The following is a 23076-nucleotide window of genomic DNA, read 5'->3' as shown; positions in this document are numbered from 1 at the left end:
AGCCACAGGTGCAGCAGTAAGTGCGGGTGGGCCTCCTAGCCTATGGGGCCCACCCAGAAGATTGTAACAAAGGTGGTGGTGACAGGGTGGACCCCCACACATGCAGGGGGCGGCTAAGGAACAATAAGTGTAGCGCTGGCTGCATGGTGAGCAGTGTGCAGTGGCCACACCTGGTGGACGGGGCCACCCTAAAAGAAGAAACACACGAACACCATGGGGCTAGGCCCCATATAGAGCAAGGTCCAAAGCCCGGTCCGCTCAGTCAGCAACAGCAACACCACCACCAGAGACAGCACAAAGGTACTGTGGAAGGGGTGACTGACTGAAGAAGTCACCCCTATTGTGACATAGTAGTATATATTGCATATAAATGTTTATATGTATTTATATGTATATATTGAATTGATGTTAAGTAGGGAAAGGAAGAATGGGGGTGATATGGAAAGGGAATATTATGTAGGTTAAACGTTAAGCAGGTCATTGCAATTAATAAGAGAAAAGGAAGTAGAGGGGAGATATCTTGGTGTGAGGTAGCGGGATAGTGTGGCGGCCTGCCTGAAGCTGCCTAGGGTGATGGGGCCAGCCACAGGGTCCTTCCTCTGGCCTCACACTCCATGTGGGTGATTCCTAAGTTTAGGTAAGGGGTCTGTTGGGTCAGACCTCTCACCCTAAGGGTCCCTCTGATTCCTCCAAGGAAGGGTGAGCTGACATAGGAGGTCCCAGTTGGGCCTTGCACCTGGGCACTCCTAAGAAATAGAAAAAGGAAAGGTATTGTAAGGAAAGTGTTTTTTTTTTTTATAAATAAAGAGGAATCCCTGTTTGGGAGCTTTATAAAAGTCACTCTAGTGTCTGTGTCCATTGGTAATCTAAGAACTCTGAGTGTAGCTCATCTCCTGTTAACAGTGATTTTATATGGCAGCGCCCATCCCTACCCAGCAGGCTTGGGGGGGGAGAGGGGGTTGTGGTTTCCATGGGGACTGTCCTTGGTGTAGGCCAGGAATGGGTGCTCCCTGACTTGGATTAGGGCCGGGAAACAGAGGCTACACCAGTCTGAACAGTAGTCTTATCAATTTGTTGAGAGACGCTGTAGCCTCCTTGCATGTCTGGGCCCTGATGAGTCAGTCGCTGAGGTAGGGATAAATGTTTATTCTCTGGGTCCTCAGGTGAGCTGCTATGGGGCTCATCAATTTTGTAAATACCCTGAGGGCTGCATTCAGCCAAAAAGGGAGTACTATGTACTGAAAATGATGACGACTGAGTGAAAACCTCAGGAATTTCTTGTGTGCAGTGTAAATGGGGACATACAGACACGTCCTTTAGACCCACAGTGCACAACCAATCACCCCAGTTCAGTGCATTCTGGATATGTATTGGGGTGACCATCTTGGATTTTTCTAAGGGAAGGGAGAAGCTTTGAAGAACATTTTACTTACCCCTGGTAATGTTCTTTCTACTTGATGTTCCTCCCATGGATTCCTCATTTTTGATATAACTATATACTTCTTGCAGCTTTAGAAACTTTTCAACAGCAGAGGGCGCCATGCGCCATCAAGTCAAAGGTCCCTCGGTGGCTTCCATCCCTGCGCTTGGACGTGAAGTCCATGCTGGCATAAATGGCACCCTCCTTGCCCGTTGCCTAAATTCACGTTTTTCCCCCCTTCTTGCACAGCCGAATTGAGAATTCAAAATACCCCTGGGCTTTGAAAGAGAGGAAGGTCTAACACAGCAAAATTCACCTGCAGTAAGACGGGCAGGCGATGAGTAATCGTGGGAGGAACACCCAGTAGAAAGAACATTACCAGGGCTAAGTAATTTGTTCTTCTAATGGATTGTCTCCTTCCACAGATTCCTCATCTTTGATAGTCTCCCATAGCAGTTTGTAAATAGAGGTGGGACCAAAGAATTTTGTCATTGGTTTATGCTGTGAAGAACAGCTTTTCCAAATTTTTTGTCCTGACCCGACAAGGAATCCAGGCAGTATTTCTTTCAGAAGGTGTGTAAAGAAGACCAGGTTGCGGCATTACAAATATCCTGCACAGGTACACCTCTCTGTAAACTGAAGTGGTTGCCACCCCCCCTGGTAGAATGTGCTTTTAGATTATTCAGAACATCATTACCAGCCAAGGAATAGAATTCTGTGATACACAAAATGATCCACTGTGCTTAGTCACAACCTGCCCAAATATATGTGCAGTACAACCAACAAAATGTTATTTAAAAGCCTAACGTTTTCCTAGGCTCTACTCGGTTTAAAAAGCCAGTAAAACTATTTTCTGAGCTAGGTGAAATTCCGACACCACCTTAGCGAGAAAGGAAGAGTGTACCCTAAGAACAACCCTCTCTTTGGAGAACATGGGGAGAGAAGGCTTACATGACAAAACCTAAAGCTTACTCACCCTGCGAGCAGAGGTGGCAGCTACTAGAAAAATAGTTTTTAGAGTCAATAATCAGAGTGGACAAGAATGGAGAGGCTCAAATGGGGCTCCCATCAAAAAATGTAAAACCAAGTTAAGGTCCCAAGCCAGAACTATGAATGGAACCGAAAGGAGGATATCCGTAAGTCCCTTGAGGAACTGAATAACAATGGGTACCTTAAAACAAGAGCCTTGTTCTGGCGTGCACTTGAATTTAGGCTGTGCAGCCAGGCAACCTTTAGCAGTAGACACCTAAAACCACTGGTGGGTGGACCAGATGTAACAGAAAAGATAATACAGTGCGAGTGTCACAAATGAAAGGATTAATATTTTTAGCTCTACACCAGCTACAAAACCTGTTCCAACTGCCGCGGTATAAAGCTTTTGCTGCTGGCCTCCTAGCCGAAAGTAACACCTCCATACCATTTTCTGGGAGGTCCTAATCTTTTGCATCTTAGCCTCGCAGAAACCATGCGTGAACGTTCAGAGTCCTGATTTCTGGATAGAGAAGACGGGCTCCCCTTTGGGAGAGAAGATCTGCTCTCTGGGGAAGACAAATTGGAGGAGAGATCGACATGTCAGAAGTTACGGGTAGCACGTCTTCCTGGCCCAATCTGGAGCGATCAGGATCATGGGCTTCCCGAACTTCCTCAACCTCCTGGTGACATGAGGAATGATGGGGGACTGGAGGGAATGTGTACAGGAGTGGAAAATCCCAATCCACCACAAATGTGTTCCCCAGAGCTCCCCTCTGAGGTAATTCCCTGGAGCAGAACAGGTCGCAATTCCTGTTGATACTAGACACAAACAGATCCACTTGAGGAGTTCCCCAAAGGGAAAAGATGTCTTGAAGGACTTCCTGAGCTAGCTCCTACACGTGAGAGATTGTGCTCTGCCTGTTCAGCGGATCGGCCATTGTTTTCTTCTCCGGCTAGGTGAATGGCCAACAGAGAAATTCCTTCTTGAAATACCCAAAACTAGAGCTGCATTGCCTCTATGTACATTGGTAGTGACCCTACACCTCCTCTCTTATTGAGGTAATGTATAGCCACTGTGTTGTCCGTCATTGTCAGGACATTCTTCCCCCATACAGAAGGCAAAAAGGCCATTCACACTAGTCTGATTGCCCTCAGCTCTAAAAGGTTTATGTGTAGTTTGGACTGAAATGATGGGGACCAACGACCGCTGATCATTAGATCGTTCAAGTGGACCCCCCCATCCCGTAAGGGAGGAATCCGTGACTACTGTCATTTCCGGCCATGGTTGCCAAACAGATTACCCTTTCATCACATTCTACTTGCAGGCCCACCACAGGGGATCCTGTGTGACCTTGCTTGGGACCTGAAGATGGTCTTTCATCCTGCCAGAGAACTGAGACCATTAGGATCCGAGGGCCCACTGGAAGGACCTCTTTCTCAGATGGGCCTCTGGCACCAGTAAAATGCAAGATTCCATGAGGCCTAGCAACTTCAGAAAATCAAAGGTCAGCTTACCTTCTTCATGTTGGGTGAGCAGTCTGATGGAGATGACGAGCGACAGGGCCTCTTCTTTGATTTACGTTGTGAAGATGACGAAGAGTGCTGTGAATCGCTCCTGGACCTAGAGTGCTTTGAGTGCTTCGATCGCTTCTTCGGTCTCTGAGGAGATCTGCCCCTCAAACATTTTTCATCAGACAATCGATCTCGTCAATGGAGTGGACAAAGGGGGTTTAGATGCAGACCGACCTATTGTTACACTCAACTGATATCTCCGGGGGCGTCTGGAAGGCTCTGAGATCTGGAACCCTGGATGCGTAGTTGCCCAGTGCTGAATAATGAATCTGCAATTACAGAAGGGAGGATTTGTGATAACTGTCTCTAATGGGTGAATCTCCCACCTCCCTCTGACCGATTCCCTTCCCACTGGGTTCTTTCCTCACCTTAGTTATTTGTAGGGTGAGCTATCGTCCTGCATTTCTTGTGCAGGGGCGCTTGATGTTTGTTGGCGAGCTGCCCGAGTTGCTTCACTGGTGCAGTATGCCTTCCTTGGGCCCAGGCTTGCTATGACCCCAAATCTGCTGGTAGGCAGGTAGGTTTGTTAATTGTAAGTCTTTGTTCTGTTTATGGTGGAAATTCGTTAATCTCTTTATCTCCTTCTTTTCAGGTGCGAAGGTCTTGATGCTGGCGTGCCGGATGGAGAGGCACGTTTTCTAGGTAAGAGAAAGCGCAGCGTCTTTATAGTCTTTTAAAGCTAAACTGTGTTTTCTTCTTCTTCTCCTCACAGGCCGCTGTGGTGCTGCGAGTGGATGCGGGCGCGATGAAAAACAGGCCCCCGGAATCCGTTAAGGTAAGTACAGCGTTGTGCGGTTGTTTAATATTGAAAGTAAACCTGAATATGTCTCTTTTCCTTTGCAGATGTTGCTGTGGTGCTCTGGATGGAAGTGTGGCGTAGCGCGATGGAATTCAGGTAAGACTGATGGAATTCGATGTTTTGGAAGCGCCCGTTCTAATATTGTTTTTCCCTTTCTCGTTATTGCAGGTCGCAATGTTCGAACAGCAGCTGTGGTAGCGGTTTGCCGGAAGTCCTTAAGCTAGTACTCACAGGTGAGTGATGTTTCTTCTTCTCTCAGTTTCCACAGATTGCAGCCCAGTTGAGATGCTGAGTGCTGGACGGTGTTTTCTCAGGTAAGACAGAACAATCTTGTTCTTGTAGGATTACAGGAAGATGCTGAAGACCAGGAGCTGGACACGGTGAGCGTCACGCTGCGGGTTGCAGAATAACACGAAGCGTGTTCTGCAGTCTGGGTGTGGTTTATATAGTCCAGGCAAAGTAGTACCAGGGAAAGTAGTTCCAGGCCTGCCACACCCAAAACACTAGACCTCATGGCTTGGTTTTTAGAACTAGACTGTGTGGGTGCTTCCATGTTGGATTTAAAGGCCCATGTACATAAATAGTTTGAACAGCCCTTCCTTCCTACTTATGAGCCTGGTGCCAAAGGCGCCAGGACTGGCTCCAGGAGCCCTTTTGCAGTGGTTTTAAGGCCCTCGGGGGTTCTGGTGGGAGCCTGCCTGTGGTACAACTTGTGCCCCCTCACAGTCATGACACCTATGGTGAGTTTTGTCTTCCACACCTTCAAGGCCTTGCTGATCATAGATTGGCAAGACCTGCAATCCTCGACCTTGTGATCCCCTCCAAGGCACCAGAGGCATATCCTGTGTGGATCTGTGATCGAGATCTTCGAATCACAGTCCACACACCTCTTAAACCCAGTTTTAGGGGAAGACCTACTCTAAAAACGTAAATATGCAGTTGACAAATCGTTGAGGCGATCGAACCGTTTGAATCGTGCTGTGCATGCGGAAAGGTGCGTGCTATTTGTACCAGCGTTGACGTCAGGTCCAAGCGTGTGGATGAAAGCCACCGAGGGACCTCAACTCGATGACGCATGGCACCCTCTGCTGTCGAAAGGTTTCCAAAGCTGCAAGCAGGATATCGGTATATAAAAGATGAGGAATTGTGAGAGGACCCAATTCATTGGAAAGGAAAGATCAATAACTATCTGTAGGCTTGATTGGTTCTTTTTGGGGACAGTGAATAAAGTGAGAGTAAATTATGCATCCTCTTTCCTGAGCGGGAACCTCCTCTATTACTCTGATCTCTAGAATATTTGTAATTTCTTGAAAAAGAATGGAAGATCCCATTTGCAGAAGAGCGGGAGACGACGGAGCTAGGTGGTATGGCTAGTCGGTAACCCATGGTGATCACAGATGGTCCAGTAATCCCTTGGCAAATGAAGTGATGCATTAGCGCATACCTTTTTGCTATATGCATCCAGCAACATCTCATCTTTAGATAGGGGATTAGAGCTTTGAGTCCCAAAGGAGGTAGATTGTTTCTTGTTGGAAAACATAGCTGCCGCTGCAACAACCAAAGTCTGCGACTGAGGATTTGAGGAAAGACACAGAGGATGTGACCGAAGTTTGCAATACCAGGCCTCAATTCTTTTGCTGGTTGCAGGAGTTGAGTGAGAATTCTTCCGGAGACTCTTGGCCTAGGCTAAAACGTCTTTCTCTAATGGAAAACCTGTCCTATCTGCCTTATTAGGCGATAGTACGTCCGCAAGAACCCCAGATTCAGATCCAGAATTCTCTGGAACTGAAAAGCCCAAGAAGTCTTGAACATCCCACATTCTGCTATGGTAAGCCTTTCTTTATACGGAAGCACCCTCTTTGCCTCCTCTCATCATCAATGTCAGCCAGTATGTCCGGGCCCTTTGCAGGTTCTTGGACCAGTGGGGCTGACCCATGAGACACATGGAGACATTAGCTCGGCAGTGGATGTAACAACTGGAGCCTGTGTTTTCGAGAAATCTTCAGGCCCTGACTGAGTAGGGGCAACAGTTGACGTGGTGGAAGATCCTGCAAGAGTGTATGGCACTTTTAGGGTAGGAATGGTCTGAGGGAGGACTTCCCTTAAAAGATTTTTAAAACAATATACCAGAGGCTCGCAAGTGCAGAACCAATAGGAATTGTTCAAAGAATCTATCCTCTGATGATGCCGAACACGCCGAGGCTGTATGCATCCAAAAGGAAGATGATGTTGCCCACGAAGATGATGGTGCTGGATACCAGGTAAGGTACCTCAGCGGAGGAGGGGCCCCAAACCCGAGCAATGAAGATGGTAATGGGGTATGTCGTCGACCACATCGACATTGGGGACTAGTCAACCCTTACAAAAGCATCTTTGCTGACTGTTGGAGGCAACAGAATATGAGGAGGTTTTGAGGTAAAGGAAAATATTCTGGTGAGGAAATCTCTGAAATGTCCTCAGCGGAATGAAACACCAAAATTGAGGAGTCTTTCTGTTTGTGTTGCCTCTTGGAGGCCATTTTAAGAGGTTTCTTTTGCTGCTCCTGTGATGGCACCAATGCCTTGGAAGGTTGTGAAATTGCCCCGCAGGTTTATTTTGTTCTGTGACCTACCTTGTGAGGAGCATTAGAGATACAGGGAGCCTGCCTAACGCGGAGCCCACTTTCCTCTGAGACCCCCTGTGGGTCCTCGGGCCAAACCCTGATGAAATTACCTGAGCCCTTGGAGTGGAAATCCAGGAGGTCGAAGATCCTCAGGTTTTATGGACCCGGTAGGCTTATGATGCATGCTGAATAATAGCCAGTAAGGCCCCGGGGAGCGCTCCAGTAGAAGTTCCTGAGCGCAACTCAGTGTTTGCACGGATAGATGTCAACACAGCCTCAGAGCGAACCCTGGTGATGCAGTGGCTAGCCTCTGAAGGACTTGCATCCCTCCCGTCTAAGCAGGGTGCCAGACTTAACTGAAACCTTGAAGATTTTGAAGAGATGAATTCTTTCATGTGTTCCGGAGGTGACGTGCAGAAGACTTCCCTCCAGCGAGCTAATCTTCTTCGTAGAGCCCGGGGAGAGAACCTGTGACAGAAAGTAAAGACCACCCACCTCTGGTCAGGGCGTAAGCACTAAAAACAGCGTGTGTGGGAATGCGCCGCTGGGTAATGCCTGCTGCAGGAAGCACTGGCTGTGAATCACATTGCGGCCCGTCATAAAAATCTGACCAGTGCTTCTGGGAGCCGAAGGAAAAGAGAAAAATTGAGAAAAAAACTAGCTTGTGGAAATATGTGAGCAGCAAACAAACGAAGCGTTCTGTGATAAGCATCCAGTACCGTCCAGGCAGAGAAAAGGACTGATGGGTGTTGCTAGGAGGTGGAGTCAGTGGGTCTGGCCACACACATGCTGCTGCACCTTCCGCGCAATACAAATGTTTTTAAATGGGAAATGCTCTGATTACTTACCGGCAATCTTCATTGCTCCCAGTCCTACTCTTCCTCGTCACAGTACTTACTTCATGAGGCCCCTGCCTCCGACACAGGACCTTCTTCTATTTCTTTAAATTCCTATAACTCCTCCCCCACATCCATGTCACTCAGTTTCATATTACCAGGCCGGAGCATGGGACCTTCCCCGCAGGGAGGGTGAGGACGGTCGTCAGTACTGTGACAAGGAAGAGTAGGACTAGGAGTAATGAAGATTACCGGTAAGTAATCAGAGCATTACCTCCACGTCCACTCTTCCTCGTCCCAGTACTTACTTCATGAGGTATACCAAAGCAGCAACGAGGAAAAAGTCCCAATGAGACACAGAGCTAAAAACAGTGCAGCAAACACACCCACAATAACTCTTTAATTCACATCCCCACAGACAAAACTCCAACCACGAAGGAACCAACCCCCCCCGAGTGGGAGAAACTCCACCCATAGCGGTTGACGAAAATGCCTAGACCAGCCAAGGCGGCAGCCATACAAATCTCTTGCAGAGAAAAACCCTCCTTGCATCGGCCCAGGAAGCCGCCAAACCCCTGGCGGACCGCCCCTGATCGTGCGCAGGCACAGGCAGGCCAGAAGCCACATACGCCCTGGAGATCACAACCCGGAACCACCGGAAATGGAAACCACAGATGCGTTATGCCCAGCCCCAGCCGGACCACAAGCAATCAGAAGACTATCAGATTGGTGGAAAAAAGCAAACCTAGCCAAATACTCCAACACATCCCCCCGGACAGAATGTTAAGCCAAGCCACCTCCTTATGCATTCTCGGATCATGAAAGAAGTCAGGGAGAACCAGATCGTGAGAGGTGTGAAAACCGAGATACAACTTAAGGGAGGAACTTCGGACCACACCTCAGCACCACCGAGTCTGGCAGCACCCTCAGGAAAGGAGGGTGACATAAGAGAGCCCCAATCTCCCCAAGCCTACGGGTAGAAGCGAGGGCAATAAGAAAGCAGATTTCAGTGTAAGATGTTTGATATCAATCTCGGAAAAAGGGCTCAAAAGGAGGCCCTTGAAGGAACCGTAATACAAGAGGGAGATCCCAAGGGGGAAGCCCTTTATCAGCACAAGGACAGGAAGAAGAAAAACCCTGGAGCAACTTCCCCACCAACACCTCCCCATCCAAGTGACCATCAGAGTCCCCCAAAAGGAATTTCATGGAGGCCCAATGAGAGCGAAGCCTGGAAAAAAACTGCCAGGCCCCTGTCAAAATCCCTTCTGGAGGAATCGAAGGATAGCAGAGAGGCCAGAACGCAGGGGAGGGATCCCAGACCGGCCATACCAGTCTCGGAAATGGCTCCAATGCCTGCCGAACACCTTCAGAGTGGAGGGTCTAAGAGCATCCATTATGTACTCAACTACAGGATCTGAGAACCCCTGAGATATCAACCTAGACTGAGCAATAGCCACACTGCCCATTGCATCCGGTGTAATTCCAACCGCAGATCCCCTTGAAGGGGACACGGCCACCTCGGAACCAGCCAAGGTTCCTAGGACCGAAGCTCCAACAGAGAGGGGAGCCAACTCCGGTGGGACCAGAACTGAGCTAACAACAACACAGTCACCCTGGACACTCTGATGCGCCAAACCACCCGGGGCAGAAGGGGAATAGGTGGAAAGGCATAAAGGAAAAACCCCAAGGCCACAGTACAGAGAGGGCGTCCATCCCCCAATCCCCCCGGCCTGAAACCGAGAGCAGAAGAGGGGACTTCTGCTGAGGCCGGGGATGCAAACAGGTTTAGAACCGGGGACCCCAATCTGACACAGGTCACCGCAAAGACCTGGGCCAACAGGACCAGTTCCGCAGAGGAGTGAAAACCGGCGTCTGAGAAGATCCGCTTGAACATTGTCCACCCTTCTGATACGTGAGGCCACCAGAGACACCAGATGAGATTCCTCCCAGGTGCCTATCAGCACTGCCAGAGCATTCAAGGAGCGGCCGGAACCCCTTTTGCAGTTGACAAATGCCAAGGCCGTCGTATTGTCCGATCGGATCAAAACCGCCGACCGTCCAGCAACTCCTCGTAGTACACCAGAGCTTGGACAATGGCACAACTCTTGCCAATTGGATGATTGCCGGCTCTCCCCAGATCTCACAACCCTTGAGCTGAGAGGACCCCCAATGTAGACCCTTTCTGCTGGCGTCGGTAAGAGAAGCCACAGGAGGAAGGACTATGGATTCCTCAGCCTGTAGACCTGAAACCCCCCGCCACCATAGCAGGGAGACTCGCAGCACTGGGGACACTGAAAACAAAACTACGAAAGCCGAGATGTCGGGAGCCAGTGGGAAAGAGTATAAGACACCACGGGACGTAACCGAAGACGGGCTCAAGGAAACGGAAAACACGCAAGACTCCACGTGCTCTGTAACTTCAGCAACAGGCGAGCCGAGACATATTGCCTTCTGAGAACCCAGCCCAGACCAGCCAGCAAGCGCCCCCCCCCCCTGCACAACATCCAGAGTACGCTCTCCCCAGACGTCCAGACAAGCAGTGCAGGGTCTTGAGACCCATAAGCAGGTGACACATCCTAGAAGGCAAAGGGACCAGGAACACCCGCAAGTAGAAAACTTGACCCTGAACAGGGAGAGGAACGGGCAAGACGGTAACCCACAACAACCGTTCGGAGAGAACGGATCCCATGGCCAAATACTTGGAACGTGAGCTGGGTACCAAAGTCCTAACCAAGCAAACCTGGACAGGAGGAGACAGGAACGGCAACTGATACCCCCCTCCGGAAGGAGCCCATTACGAAGGAAGCCGAACCCCACCGGTCCCATACACCCCCGAGAAGATAGAGACGAGGAGCCAGGGAAAACCGCCAGTCACTGCACTTGCACCAGAGGAAAATCACAGGACGTTGAAGCATGTCTGTGCCACAATATAACAGCATGCTTGTCAGCCCACAAAAATATCCTACTTATCAAAAGGAAGATACAGGACAGCCCAGAAGTCCAGCAGACCATGGGCCCCCCAGCCGACAGAGGAGCCACCAGGCTGGCGTCAAAAGGGCAGAGTACTGTCACAAAGCGGGGCAAAGCAATCCATCCCGGATAGCAGACATCAAAGGCAACCCTCCCACTTGGGGTATGCCTACACTGGAAAAACCCACTGAAGTGACATCCCCTCCACCGCCACCAGGTGCCCTGAGAACCCCTCTAAGCACAGACATGTGCCACCATGTGCCATATCACTTCCCACAAGTCTGAGAGGAGGCGTGAAAGCAACACGTCGGCACCGGAGGACCTAGGCCCTAAAAGAAGAGACACTGGGAACCCTCTAAACGCCCATTACTTCCATGATTCATTTTCTATAATTCCATGCCGGACAAGGGAAAAGAAAATCATCTCCTTTGACCTTCCCTCGTGAAGTTCAGAGGAAGAGGACAGGACAAGGAGTTTGCGTCCATAGCTAGCACAGACCCAAACACACCACTAACTCGCCACATGACTGAGAGGTGGCTTGAGCCCTGTATCCAGTAGCTGGTAGCCCCAAGCTCTAAATCGTTCCAATGCGTCGGTCTAGGAAGGATGAAGGGTCGAGTCAGCACCGTAGAGACTCGAACCCGAAGTGTAGACTATGCCAGGCCGGTACCCTTCCGGCCGCTTGCAGACGTGCCCAAATCTGCGCTGTTTTCACAGGCTGCACGCAAAGAATGCAGCCAACATCCGGTGCATCCTGGGCTGCGTGTGTCTGAGGAGCAGGTGGTATGTGACATGCCTGTGACAGAACAGAGCCCCCGCACTTTCAAAGACTCTCTGCCACTGTCACCCCACGGCAAGAAGCAGAGAGGCCTCACAACAAAAGGGAAGGCTAGCCCATACTAGCAAGTGCTTGCCATTATTTCCAATAAAGATGTGTACACAGAGCACGAGGAAACGGCATGTTGAAGGAGTCAAGATGGCCATACCAGCAGGAGAGGGGAAAAATATCAAGCACAGTCCTCCCCTCTCCTTACCTTCCCCCAGAGAATGCAGCTAACATCCGGTGCATCCTGAGCTGTGTGTTTCTGAGGAGCGGGTGATATGTGACATGCCTGCGACAGAACAGAGCCCACGCACTTTCAAAGACTCTCTGCCACTGTCACCCCACGACAAGAAGCAGAGAGGCCACACAACAAAAGAGAAGGCTAGCCCATACTGCCAAGTGCTTGCCATCATTTCCAATAAAGATGTGTACACAGAGCACGAGGAAAAGGCCTGTTGAATCAAGTAGGCAAAAAACAGGAGGAGAGGAGAAAAAATCAAGCCCAGTCCTCCCCTCTCCTTACCTTCCCCAGGGCCGTGCAGGACCCGGGACACAATGCTCACGCTGCGAACCGGAGCCCAGCAAAGAACCGAGCGAGGCAATCCCGCTCAACTGTGACCCCAAGCCCCACAGGTGGCCAGGAGCAGCGCTGCACCTGAGGGAGCTCGGGGGCCCGCCACACAGCCCCCCCCCAGGGGGCCAGCAAGCCGTGCTCCCCAGTGCCCCGCACCGGGAAGAAAAAGTCCAACCTGCCAGAGGCAGGAAAAATTATAATTGAGTGACATGGATGTGGGGGAGGAGTTAAAGGCATTTAAAGAAATAGAAGAAGGTCCTGTGTCGGAGGCAGGGGTCTCATGAAGTAAGTACTGGGACGAGGAAGAGTGGACGTGAGGGTAATGCATCTTTTTGGTGCTGTTCAAAAAAGTGCTCTGGTCCCGTCCCCGAGGACAGACAACCCCACAAATATGGCGGAATGGGGATCGGATGTAGGTATGCTATGTATTCTTGGCAAAAGAGTTTATTAAAAATACAATTATTTAAATGTACTACATTTTGCCACGCACTTCTGCCTCACATGTACTTCTGCATCGTTTCGCACCTCGCCCAAGCCATGGGCAATGCCCCCACTTACCTGTTGGCGCCTGGTCTCTTGGTGCGCTGGCGTTGGTCCTCTCAGCAGTCTATGCCCTGTCCTGGGAGCAGGGGCCGCAGCACCATGGGCGCTGCAATTGCCATCGTACTGCGCATGCGTCGGGCCCGGTGTAACGTCGAAAAATGCTCATCGCCGAAAAATGCTTAGGCTGCTACTGCGCATGCTTGAAATCCAATCGCATAGCAAAATCTGACGGTACATGTAACCGGCTCACGCGGCAATGGCGCTGGTTGGCAGATTCCAGCAGCCCAACACGGAAAGCCTCACTTTCATGCCGCAGGCTTATTTAAACCTGCGGTCACAGCTGCAAAGCGCGTCTTATTGTCCTCCGGCAGTCAACTAGATTGCTGCTGTGCCCTTGCTTTTGCCATCCTAGTTACCTGCCTTGTTCTCCTCTTGTTGCTTGCTGTTCCTGCCCTGCCTTATCCCCTCCTTGCTTCCTCCTTCCCTCCTTGCCTCCCTCTGCCTTACTGCCTGTTTTTCTGCCAGCCTGGTTTCCTGCCTTCACCGTTTTTCTCATTGCTGGGCCACAGTGTTACTTACCCTGGCTGCTGATTGATTACCAGCTGGTAGTGTCCTGTTCTCCTCCTTGGCTGCTGTTTGTCACCTGGAAGTCTCCTGCCATTGGATTCAGCATTTCCCGTAATACCTCCCCTGCCAGTGTTTCGCACTTCCCTCGCACCACGGATATACAGGGGTGGTCTCCACGTGGTGGGGGGAGTTGGGTTGGCAACACCAGGTACCAGATGCCTCGGGTTTTGTCAAGCCGATTTCCTGCATCGCTAAGGCAACTCGTCTGAATACGTCACAACGGATCACAGCACCAAATCAGGTATGAAACACCGGCGGGACGCTGCCCTTGACCCATTTATAAACTGGATCCTTTTAAAAGGTGTAATGTTCATTTCTTAAGATCACTTCGTGTATGTTGTAGTCATTTAGGAGCCTAATATTAGCCTCACTGAGTAAAGCACTGTATGAAGGCCTAAAATAATCATATAAAAATGTTTGTGATTCATTTTTCACAACGCTCAACCTAACATTGACGTTTTTGTAACCATGAACCAATGTATACTCATTAACAGTGCCTCCGAATTTGGATATGGTAATAAAAGGGATGTGACATTTGCCACCCATGATCCACAATTTCAGAAGTGTAGCTGCTGGGATTGTTCTCGTACACGATATCTCACATTGTTGGTTATTATTTCTTCATTATGCCTTAGTGCCTTTTAAAAAAAAAAACACGTTTTACACTGTTCCACATCTTTTTCAATTCCTGCCAATGCATTGCCACCTACGCGTTACTAATTTGATTCCTCTCTTTTTGCTGTCTCTGCTCCTTTTTACACTTCTACCCCTCAGAGTTCCTACAGCATCGACTGCTTTCTTTTTTCCCAAACAAGGAATGTCAGCCACCGTTTTGCATAAGCATGCATTCAAAATGTTCATGATGGTATAGGCTATTTTATTCCACCATACACTTGAGGATATTGTGTGAGACCGTGCAGTGCTACTCAGGCTTTTTTAGCACTGCAAATTATTTTTGCGGCTGTTGAGGGCCCAAAAATGGGCGTACATTTTTTTTAAGCACAGGCCAAGAGCACACGCCTCGGTTTCATCTGCCAATCTCGTGATTAAAGAAAAAGTAGTGTTGTGTAGCAAATTCCACTTAAATTTCTATTGTATCATATGGATCAGATAGAATTCCAGTACTATGTTACCCAACGTGTTACGGCGTTGCGTATGATGACCAATATAAAAATCCATGAAAAAAGAACTATTGAAGCAGATTTTTATGAGGCGATGCCTTTTAAGCAGAGCTACAGGTGCTATAGCTGGGCGTTAATATAGGGGCTCACATTTTCCAGCATGTTTTCCAGCGCAAGCATCGGCAGTTCACAGTGGCCGCCAGGATGAGGGTTGTCCAACTCTGGGCCTCAAGGGCTGGGATCCTGATGTGTTTTCAGGATCTCCATCATTAATATTCATGAGGGCATTTTTTATACATTTATAATCATTGTATGCAAATTTATTGCATGAATATTAATGAGGGATTTCCTGAAAACCCGACATGTATCGGCCCCTCGAGGCCTGGAGTTGGACAACCAGTTAAGTTCATCTTATGATGATTTAAAAAGTACTTCTTTAAAGTTTGTGTCTGAGCACAAGACATTTTCCAGTGCTACTTAAAATCCACTATGCAGGAACCACTGAGGCGTACAGACTCATACAGATGAAGGGACATCCCATTGTACTGGACATTAAGAATGCTATGATATGGGTACTTAAGATGTAGACCCCTGTGAGTTCATAAAAATGGCATCAAAAATGTCTCTCCTTTTTCATTTCCTACAATATTTGATGTCTGCTCATGACATTACTTATGCTGAGTTTTTGCTCATGCGGACCATTGTAGTGACCAAGGAATGAAGACATCCTAATGGTGCCATCCCAAATGATTGACGGCCTTTGATCTTCCTCCAGTTAGGTAGCTGAGCTTTATGAGCTTGCCCATAATTGCAGGCCTGATAGTGAAGTCAGCGCATGAAGTCGGGATCTTTGAAATAAAGGCCTTGTGCTGTTCCTATTAGTCTGGTCTCCTCTGTCTACAAGTGGTTCTGGGTGAAAATGTCCCCAGAAAAATGTACCATGTGAAAATGTAGTCAGCAAAAAGTTGTTCAAAAAATATAGTCATTCCACACAAAGATTGCAAAGTGTGACAATATTGCCAGTAATAAGGTTGCCTAAAAGCTATTTTTAAATACACAAAAGTACAAGGTTGTAACCCTAAATATGACTCCAACCTCCATAATCACCCTAACTCCATTCCTAAACCTTCCCCTAACTGGAAATGCAACCCTTATTCTACCCTGAACTCTTAAAGAACACTAACCCTTCAGCCCCCTAAAATAATTTTATTTGCATGTGACTCGATCCAAAATAAACAGTGAACCTCTCTCCAACCCCAACGCCAGCTCGCCACAAAGTACATTGCCCTTTCCTTACTCCAAAAGCTCGCTCTAATACTAATCTTAGGCTTACCCTAACTGCAGCTCTACCACTTACCCTAATGCTTACTTTATCCTAATCACTAGGATTATCCTAACCGCTATCCTACGCCAACATCACCAGCCCTCTCCAACCTTAGTATCATTTAACCAAACCATCACTCTATTAGCCGTAGCTTTACAATAACCCCCACCCTAACACTAACCCTGGCACAATCTACCCTGATGACTCACCAAATCACAACTTCTTTACTTTAACCCCTTTCCTTGCCCCAACCCCTAGCCTAACCCTAAAACAGGCAATCACAGGCCCACTAAACCCTCCTTAACAATTACCCTAGCAGCACTGCATTTTTGGCTACTTTCCAGCTGCATTTCTTGACTACTTTTTGCTTGGCAGCTTTCACTGCAGAGGTATTTTCAACACGACATTTTAACAGACTACAATTTTGTTGGCTACATTTTCACTGGATACCTCTACGAGCATGGCAAACCTTATTGCTAGTATCAATCTTATATTCCAAAAATGATGTCTGTGATAGCTTCCTTTTTGTTATTTGGCCCTTAATGAAGTCTGTGCTTATTTTAGGTCAGGAGACCACAGCCAATCAGCTGGCTTTTGCAGTGATGCTGTTGTCACGTGCACCGCAAGTATTAGAAAAGTAAGTAAAGTGCATTTTTTCTTTCTATGGTGCAGGAGAGGATTGTAATGGTTATCCGGTATTTGTCATGCTTAGAGGCTATTGGCTCTGTGTCCTGACATTTTTTCACCTAAACCCTGCAGTCCAGAGGAATCATATACACCCCCTCCCCCAGCAGTGTTTCAAAATCTCCCAAGATACCTTGGAGGATATTTTGCGGTTGTCCTGATTATGTAACAATCAGAACATTCCTGCCCACCTGGAAACAGTGTCATTGATCAAACTTCTCTGCATTATATTTGTTTGTCACACAGTTGCATGTTTGCTAGGTAATTCGAGCTTATAATTGCTGCTCAGCTTGCACTACTTTGCAGGTCGCTAAAACTAACATTACATTACGCAGCTATTCATTTATTTTTTTTCCGGCTCTCATTAAGCAGCTATTCTATATCCAGAGGTACCAGCGATATTACCTATATTTTGAACAAGTTGCATTTCTTGTATTATTACATTTCCCAAACCCCTCCCAGCCAATGTTTTAAAATGACATCCCTTGCCTTGGGGGCCAGAATCCTGACAGGTTTTCAGGATATCCCTCATTAATATTCACGAGGAAAAATTTGCATGCATTTAGGATCATTGTATGCAAATTTATCTCATGAATATTAATTAATGAGGGGGATCCTGAAAACCCAGCATAGATCCAGCTCCCAAGGCCTGGAGTTGGACAACCACATGGCCATTCCATGAATTTAATTTGCATGAAGCAACTTTACATTCTGCAATGTTTATACTTGAGGGTGATGTCTAGAATTGTGTGCTTCTCCTCAATATTTGTTCTGGTACGGGCTGTATCTATGTATTTCAAATAAAACCTGCCCAAATGATGATACTTAAAAACATCAACAGTAGGTCCATCTGCATCGTATGCACTCAACACTGCCATATCAATAAGATTGTTCCCTTCCCTCTTTCTGACCCCTTCCTGTGGTCTTCACCCCCACTATCCCAACCTGCATCAATCCACGCTTCCCCCACGTCCTCTCTTCTGGTTTAGTTGCAATGCCAGTGGTTATAATTCATGCAAAGCTTTCCATTCATCCCATTTTGATGTGTAATGCGAGCCTCCCTAAATGGGAGGGGATATGCCCGTACTGGGCCTGCATACTGCTGATGTGCTAAAGAGTGCAGGAAGTAAGCTGGTTTGCAGGAACGCTGCAAGCATGCCTACAAGAGAAGAGCTGGGCCAGCGGGATATGTGTCGCTCCCACAAAATGAAGTGTACAGTGGGATTGTGGCGAGGAATTAGAGGGAACTCTTGGTCGCAAAGGCGCAGGGCAGGAGAGCTGGGTGTGGTTGTACTTGGGGAGGACCACTACAAAAAGAAACACAGGACCCCTTGAACATTGGCGGTATAGATACCCATTGGCGTTTGGAGCAACAGTGAACGGGGACACCATTTAGAATGCCATTAGGCTGCCTCTGTTCTTAAGTGTCAGCAGCGTTAATCCACTTGAAGTCTAACCTCTGTTTGATACTCCCACGTGTGGGTGTCTTTCTTGTTGTGCCCAGGAGATCAAGCTGCTCTTCACTGATGTCCGAGGGTCTTGCTAGGTCTGGAAAATATCCAGGGATACCCTAATGTCTGCACTGTTAGGACCCGAGGCTAGCTAGCCTTTTGGTTGTAGCCCCTGAGCTTCTTTCCAGGGGCTACAGCCAAAAGACCCCGGGCTAATATAGCCTCCTTAGCCCCACCCCTAGCAACGCCTCTGCTGATGACATGCAGCAAGGCCGAAAAATTGGGCGGGGTTGTTTGTGTTCCTGTGAAGAGAGGTCATAGCCTAGCAGCTCAGGCTAGAAAAATCCAATGGCGGCAGCACTTAGATGTATTTGCACATGGCTGGTCCCCTTCTATAATGGCACAATAAAGACATTATTAAATGGAACGGACACACTGCAATGCCCATGGTTATGATTAATTGAAAAATGGCCAGTAATCCCCTTTTCTTTGCCCATCTTCCTGTTAAAGCCTTATCGAATGCCCCCGCCCACCAGGTTGGCTTCAGTCCCAAATGTCCCTCATGATGTTGCCTATTTACACAAGCGAGTCATTGATATCTTTGTTAAACTTTTGTTTTTAATTTATTTTCCACATATCACCTACTTCTCAGCAACTTCTTTTGGCTTTCCAAGTTTCAGGAAGGTTCCACTTGTCTAGCTTCCTGAAACGCTTATTGCTGCAAAATGACTGGGATGTCGGCTCACAGAATAGTTTAATCGACTCTGATTTTTTAGATATCCAAAGTTAATATCCACGAGAAACATTTGCATACAATGAATTTCCCCGCAGGTGATTTGAATGCATTATCAGCCATTCTGAAAATTCAAGCAGAGTTTAAAAGTTGGTGGGTGGACAGGCCAAGTGCTGATGATTGTTGTCTTATATGGAACGTCTGCTAGTTGCTGTAAGGAATGCAATACATGTGCCATACCTGTGTAAGTAGAGGGTATATGCAAACAGAAATGAATATAGACAAAATAACTTCTGCTGTATTTTTACCAGCGTCCTGAATCTATATAAATTGTAAAAGTGCATTCTTTCTGATCCTGTAACTGTCATCAATGTGTACATTCGTTTGGTACAAAGCATCAAGTTTGGTCAGTCTTGCACTAAATCAGCCCTACAAATAAATACAGATTATTATAGTCTGTGGACAAATGGCCATTTTAAAGGACTATTTATTTATTTATTTATTTTATTGTTTACGTGATAGGCGCTTATACAATAAGAAATACTGTTTCAAAGCGCTCACAGGGCAAGGAGGGCGTAGGAGTGGGAAACACATTAAAATACATTAAAAACACAAAATATAAGAGCATTGGGGGGGATCGAAGAGGAAAACAGGACAGACCTACTATGCCATGTGAGTATTCAGAACGTGCACGTGCAGCAAGAAAGAAGGCAGGGGTCAGTGCTGTGGAGTCTGAGGTAACGGGTGAGCCACATATGAAGTGCTAGGAATGTTTATTGCTACACGTCCAGGAACCGCGAGTGGTGTCAGTGGAAGCCACCAGGGCACAGGGTATAAGTGCAAGTGCAGATAGACAGGAGCTAGGCAATTGGGTGCGGGAGGTCAGGGCCCCAAGGATGCATAAGAGCCCATAATACCAATTGCAGCGACTGTGGGATTAGCAGGGGAGAGAAGAAGGGGAGGAGGAGGTAAAGAGGAGAGTCTTAAGGAGCTTCCGGAATTTAAGAAGAATCCTGCTCAAGGCGCAGTGGGAGAGGGAGGCTGTTCCATAGGAGGGAGCCAGCTGAGGAAAGCGAACAACCACCTGCCCTCTGTTTAGCAAAACACTATACAACCAGAGAGTTAGAGCCAGAGGAGCGTTGTGGTCTAGAGGGGGGTATTTATTAAGGTAAAGTTGAAGATAGTGTGGTCCCCGAGCCCAGAGCACCTTATGGATGATGCAGAGGGATTTTAATTTCATCTGTGCAGCAAACCGGGAACCAGCGAAGACTTTTTAGTGCAGGAGAGATGTAGTCCCTGGATTTAAGGCCAAGGATAAATCTTCCTGCCCTATTCTGGATTAGCTGGAGGGGTCGCAGTGAGGAAGATGGTAGATTCAGGAGGACTCTATTGCAATAGTTAAACCTAGAGAGAACCAGGGCTTGGGTCCCATTGAGCCACTGGGGGAAAGTGAGAAAAGGGAGAATTCCTTTGAGAAGGAAGAGCTGAAAGTGGGACTTCGTGGCAATGTCCGGAGTGTGAGGAAGGAAGGAGAGAGAGAGGAGTCAAAGAAGACTCCAAGGTTTCTGGCTTCAGAAGATGGTGCAGGGGGAGAGCCCAAAGAGGAGGGCGAGAGTGAAGGGAAGAAGGAGGGAGCTGGGGTCCCGATGGAAAGGATCTCAGTTTTACAGGCGTTGAGGCAGAGATCATTGGCGGTGCTCCAGGACTGGATAGCAGATAGTCAGGGATGATGGAGGGTGAAAGAGGGTCAGCAGGGACTTTGAAAAAGAGCTTTGTGTTGTTTGCATAAAACTGGATTTTTGAAGAGAAGGAGGCTATGAGGCATGCAAGCAGAGCGAGGTAGATTTTTAAGAGCCAGGGGGAGAAGATAGAACCATGGGGGACACCACAGGTGGAGAGGGAAGTAGGAGAGGAGAAAGTGCAGAGGATGACTTGGGAAGAGTGTTCAGTAAGCAAAGATGTCAGCCTTTCCAGTGCCCTTTCCGAGATACCAAGGGTATTGTGGAGCCTTTGTATGAGGATGGAATGGTTGACTGTGTAAAAGGCAGAGGAGAGATCAAAATGGATAAGGACAGCTGGGGAGTTGGAGTCCAGGCATGTGATCAGTTCTTCACGGGTGTTCAGAAGAGCAGTTTCTGTGCCTCTGAATCCAGATTGATGGTCGTGGAGACCCTCAACAAGTTCAGTGTGGGGCAAAACCAACTTCTCCAGCAGTTTCCCCAGGAAGGGGGTGATGGAAATAGGGCAGTAGTTGGCAGGGCAGTTTTTTCAGGAGTGGGCGCACAAGGGAGTGCTTAAGGGAGAAGGGAAAAGATCATGTGATGAAAGAGTGATTGCAGAAATCAGCGAGAGCAGGGGTAAGAGAGCCAATGTTATCCTTGATCGTCCTGGATGAGCAGGGGGAAACCTGCTTAGAGTAGGCGTTCATGGGGTGGACTACTCTGGTAACTTCTTCAGTTGTGACAGGGGTGAAGGATTAGGAGGACGCAGGAGGGAGTGGGGATGGAGGTGAAGAGGTGTGGGACGGGTTGTGAGGGAGAGTAGCAAGGGAGGTAATGATGTCCTGGGTTTTGGAGCAAAAGTGTGAGGTCAGTGCATTGCAAAGGGCCTGGGAGGGAGAAAGGGAACCGGAGACTGAGGACCGGTTGGCTAGTTCCCTGCAGATCTTGAAGTTCAGCCGTGTTATTGGATGCACGGGAAACCAGTGCCTGAATGTGGGCTCTTTTCTTGGCACGGATGGAGTGTCTGTATTGCCTTTGGATCAGGCCGGCAGGCCAGTTTGTCAGAGGATGAGCCAGAGGTTTGCCACTTCAGTTCTGCTGCCATGCACTTATGGTTGAGGGCCGCAAGTTCTGTCTCGATTAGAGGCAGGTTTCAGGCGGATCCTCATGACTGGGGCAAGAATGGCAAGGGTATTGGCGATGGAAAGGTGGAGGTTGCTGAGGGCAGAATCAGCGGTAGAGTTAGAGGTGGGGATGAGAGGGGGATGAAAGTGGAAGCGAAGGTAGCCAGAGACTTTTGTTTCATCGAGATGATGTTGGCAAACGAGGTTGGTGGGTCTTTCAGGGGCTGGGGCGGTCAGGGTGCAAAAGGGACTCAGGTGGGAGGAGAGGAGTGAATGATCAGACCAGGAGAGAGGGGTGACTAGTGGGGGGGGAGAGAGAGAGAGGTCAGAGTGCACAAGGGCATCCAAAGTGTGTCCAGCTGAGTGGGTTGGCCCAGAGGGGAGAATGGAGCGGGAAAGCGAGGTGCAGAGGTCAGTGAAGAGCATGGATGCAGAGCCTGGGGAGTCCAGTTGGATGTTAAAGTCACTCAGTAGAAGGAGGTTGCATGTGGATATAAGTAAGGAAGAGCAGAAGTCAGCCCATTCAGAGAAGAACAGGGAGGATATTGCTTCAGGCCGGTAAATGGCGGCAATGGTCAGAGTGGAGAATGGAGAGACAACCAACTTGCAAACAAGGCTTTCAAAGGAAGAGTAGAGCTGGGTAGGTAGGATGGAAGCAGGAAACCACTCGGGGAAGATTAAGACAACGCCCCTGCCACTTTGGTGAGGTCGAGGCTTGGAGATGATCTTGAAGCCATCAGGGAGGAGGGAGTCAAAAGCAGTGACTGAGCAGGCATTGAAATATGTCTCGGTAAGAGCGAGAACGTCGAGGTCAATGTCTTTAAGGACACAGAAGTCAGCGCAGTGTTTGTTGGCTGAGCGGTTGTTAAGAGTTGCCAGGTGGAGGAGGTCTGTGGCTTTGCAGGTTTTCTGAGGTGGTGTACAGCAACATGGTACATCAGTCGGAGGAGGGGGAGAGAGAATGCAGGAGAAGGAAGGAAGTTAATGAGTGAAGGCAGGATCCGATCAAAGAGGAGGAGGTTGGGTTGTGGACCCTGTACCAGGATAGTGCCAGTGTGATAGACATTAACAAAGCAGCGAAAGGATGGGAAGCGGCCAAGAGGATTTCCCACTTGGTGCCACAGATAATGGAAGAGCATGTGGGGGGAGTGAGAATAGAGATGAGATGGGTGGGGTCCAA

The 23076-nt window shown here is 48.4% G+C and overlaps 1 protein-coding gene across 1 annotated transcript in view; it reads left to right on the top strand.

Moving 5' to 3' along the window:
• Positions 1-23076, top strand: part of LOC138526942 (cholesterol 24-hydroxylase-like) — a 428213-nt gene that overhangs the window by 289153 nt on the left and 115984 nt on the right. The window contains exon 10 of the mRNA XM_069637835.1: positions 16748-16820. Within this exon, the coding sequence (XP_069493936.1) occupies positions 16748-16820 (73 nt within the window). The remainder of the gene's footprint in view (positions 1-16747; positions 16821-23076) is intronic.

Source organism: Ambystoma mexicanum, chromosome 14, assembly GCF_040938575.1.
Source record: "Ambystoma mexicanum isolate Mex_15411 chromosome 14, UKY_AmexF1_1, whole genome shotgun sequence".
Lineage (NCBI taxonomy): Eukaryota > Metazoa > Chordata > Amphibia > Caudata > Ambystomatidae > Ambystoma > Ambystoma mexicanum.
The sequence above is the reverse complement of the archived record's forward strand: the minus strand, read 5'-3'. Positions and strand labels throughout refer to the sequence as shown.